Source organism: Arachis ipaensis, chromosome B02 (assembly GCF_000816755.2).
Source record: "Arachis ipaensis cultivar K30076 chromosome B02, Araip1.1, whole genome shotgun sequence".
NCBI lineage: Eukaryota > Viridiplantae > Streptophyta > Magnoliopsida > Fabales > Fabaceae > Arachis > Arachis ipaensis.
In genome coordinates, this window is record NC_029786.2 from 86,526,583 (window position 1) to 86,528,120 (window position 1,538).

At 27.0% G+C, this 1,538-nt stretch overlaps 1 protein-coding gene across 1 annotated transcript in view; it reads left to right on the forward strand.

Annotated features, from left to right (window-relative positions):
• Window positions 1-1,538, forward strand: part of LOC107625593 (serine carboxypeptidase-like 11) — a gene marked incomplete in the record, with an annotated part of 9,932 nt that overhangs the window by 1,804 nt on the left and 6,590 nt on the right. The window contains 2 exon segments of the mRNA XM_016328274.2: window positions 481-557; window positions 984-1,103. Coding sequence (XP_016183760.1) covers window positions 481-557; window positions 984-1,103 — 197 coding nt within the window.

The following is a 1,538-nucleotide window of genomic DNA, read 5'->3' on the forward strand; positions in this document are numbered from 1 at the left end:
TTAGGGTTTTGTGAAAAAATTTACATCTAAACTATTAATATATAGTATTTTATTTAGCTCATTGGTGTAACACTCTCTAAGTTATAATATAGATTCTCCTCACCAATGCTTTCAAAATCCTTTGAAGCAAAGTCTAATTGGCTTTAATCATAAGCTAAATTAGTTAGGGAATGTTTGAAAGTTATCTTTGAAACATAAATACAGCAATAACATAGAGAGAATAGAGATTAAGACAACGAAATGTAAGTATATTTGATTGAATATAAGTGGTTTGGGAAAAAAATGTTATTTTATTATTACCCATTAAGCATAGACTTTCCATCCTTGCAGCAAAATCTAGGCAATACCAAGGTTTTGAATTCTTTATGTGTAAATAAAATTACACATATTAATCTAATTTAGCTGAAATTTATTCCACTATTATCTTCCAACTAAACATACTAAAAAAATGATTTATTTAGGGTTAAATTAATATTGTAGGTCCAGTGCAATTTAAAGTTGAGGAATTTGATGGGAGCTTGCCTAAGCTAATCTACAGGGCATCGTCATGGACAAAGGTAACAATGCATCTTAGAGAACTATATATGAATTATAAAAATGTTATGTATGTGCATTGTAAAAATTAGTTACTATATATAACTAGTTTAGTGGTTAATTTTTGGAGTATAGTATAATTAGAAAAAGTCTAAGAAGCTAACTACAGCATAAGCCAATTCAAGCCAATTAAATAAAAAATTACTTTAAACATATAATTGTAAAAGTGTTTGGATACACCTACTGTTAGAAAAATATACTTTTATTTTAAACAAGTAATATTTTGTTTTTGAAAAAAAAAATTATCGATAACAAAATAATTTTTATATTTTCTATTCAAATACAAAATTATATTTTTCTAATGAAAAATATCTTGATAAAAAAGATAAAAAAAGTTAAATACTTCCTTCAAATATTGTTCCTGATCTTCTTTTTCCACTTTTTTCTAGGTAGCTAATGTTATCTTTGTAGATTTACCGATGGGAACAGGGTTCTCTTACGCAAAAGATGTCCTTTCTCAACGAAGTGATTGGAAACTTGTTCATCATGCCCACCAATTTATTAGAAAGGTAAAGTAGTTATTATTATTATTTTGTCTCTAAGCATTGTATGATATGCAAAGTAGGGAGAAAGAATAACTCAAAGTCACAACTCTCCTTTCATTTTGTAATGAAACGAGCCCCAAGCCCAAAAAGAGAACTAAACTACTACAAGGAGATAAGTGTGAAATGATTATTGAAATGGTAAATCACAATATTTGAGTAAATCACCAAAAAAAAAACACCTAATTATCAAATTGCTTATAAAAATATCTTCTAAATTCGTTAATGTTGGCCAACGAGCTATAGTTCAAATGATATAGTTTTTCATATTCATCCAGAGATCGCGGGCTCGATTCTCCTTATCTTTGAAAAAAAAATTCGTTAATGCTAAAAATATTCTTAAAATATGAAAAAAATATTCAACCATTAAATATATTCTTAAAAAGCGTTCACGATTAAATT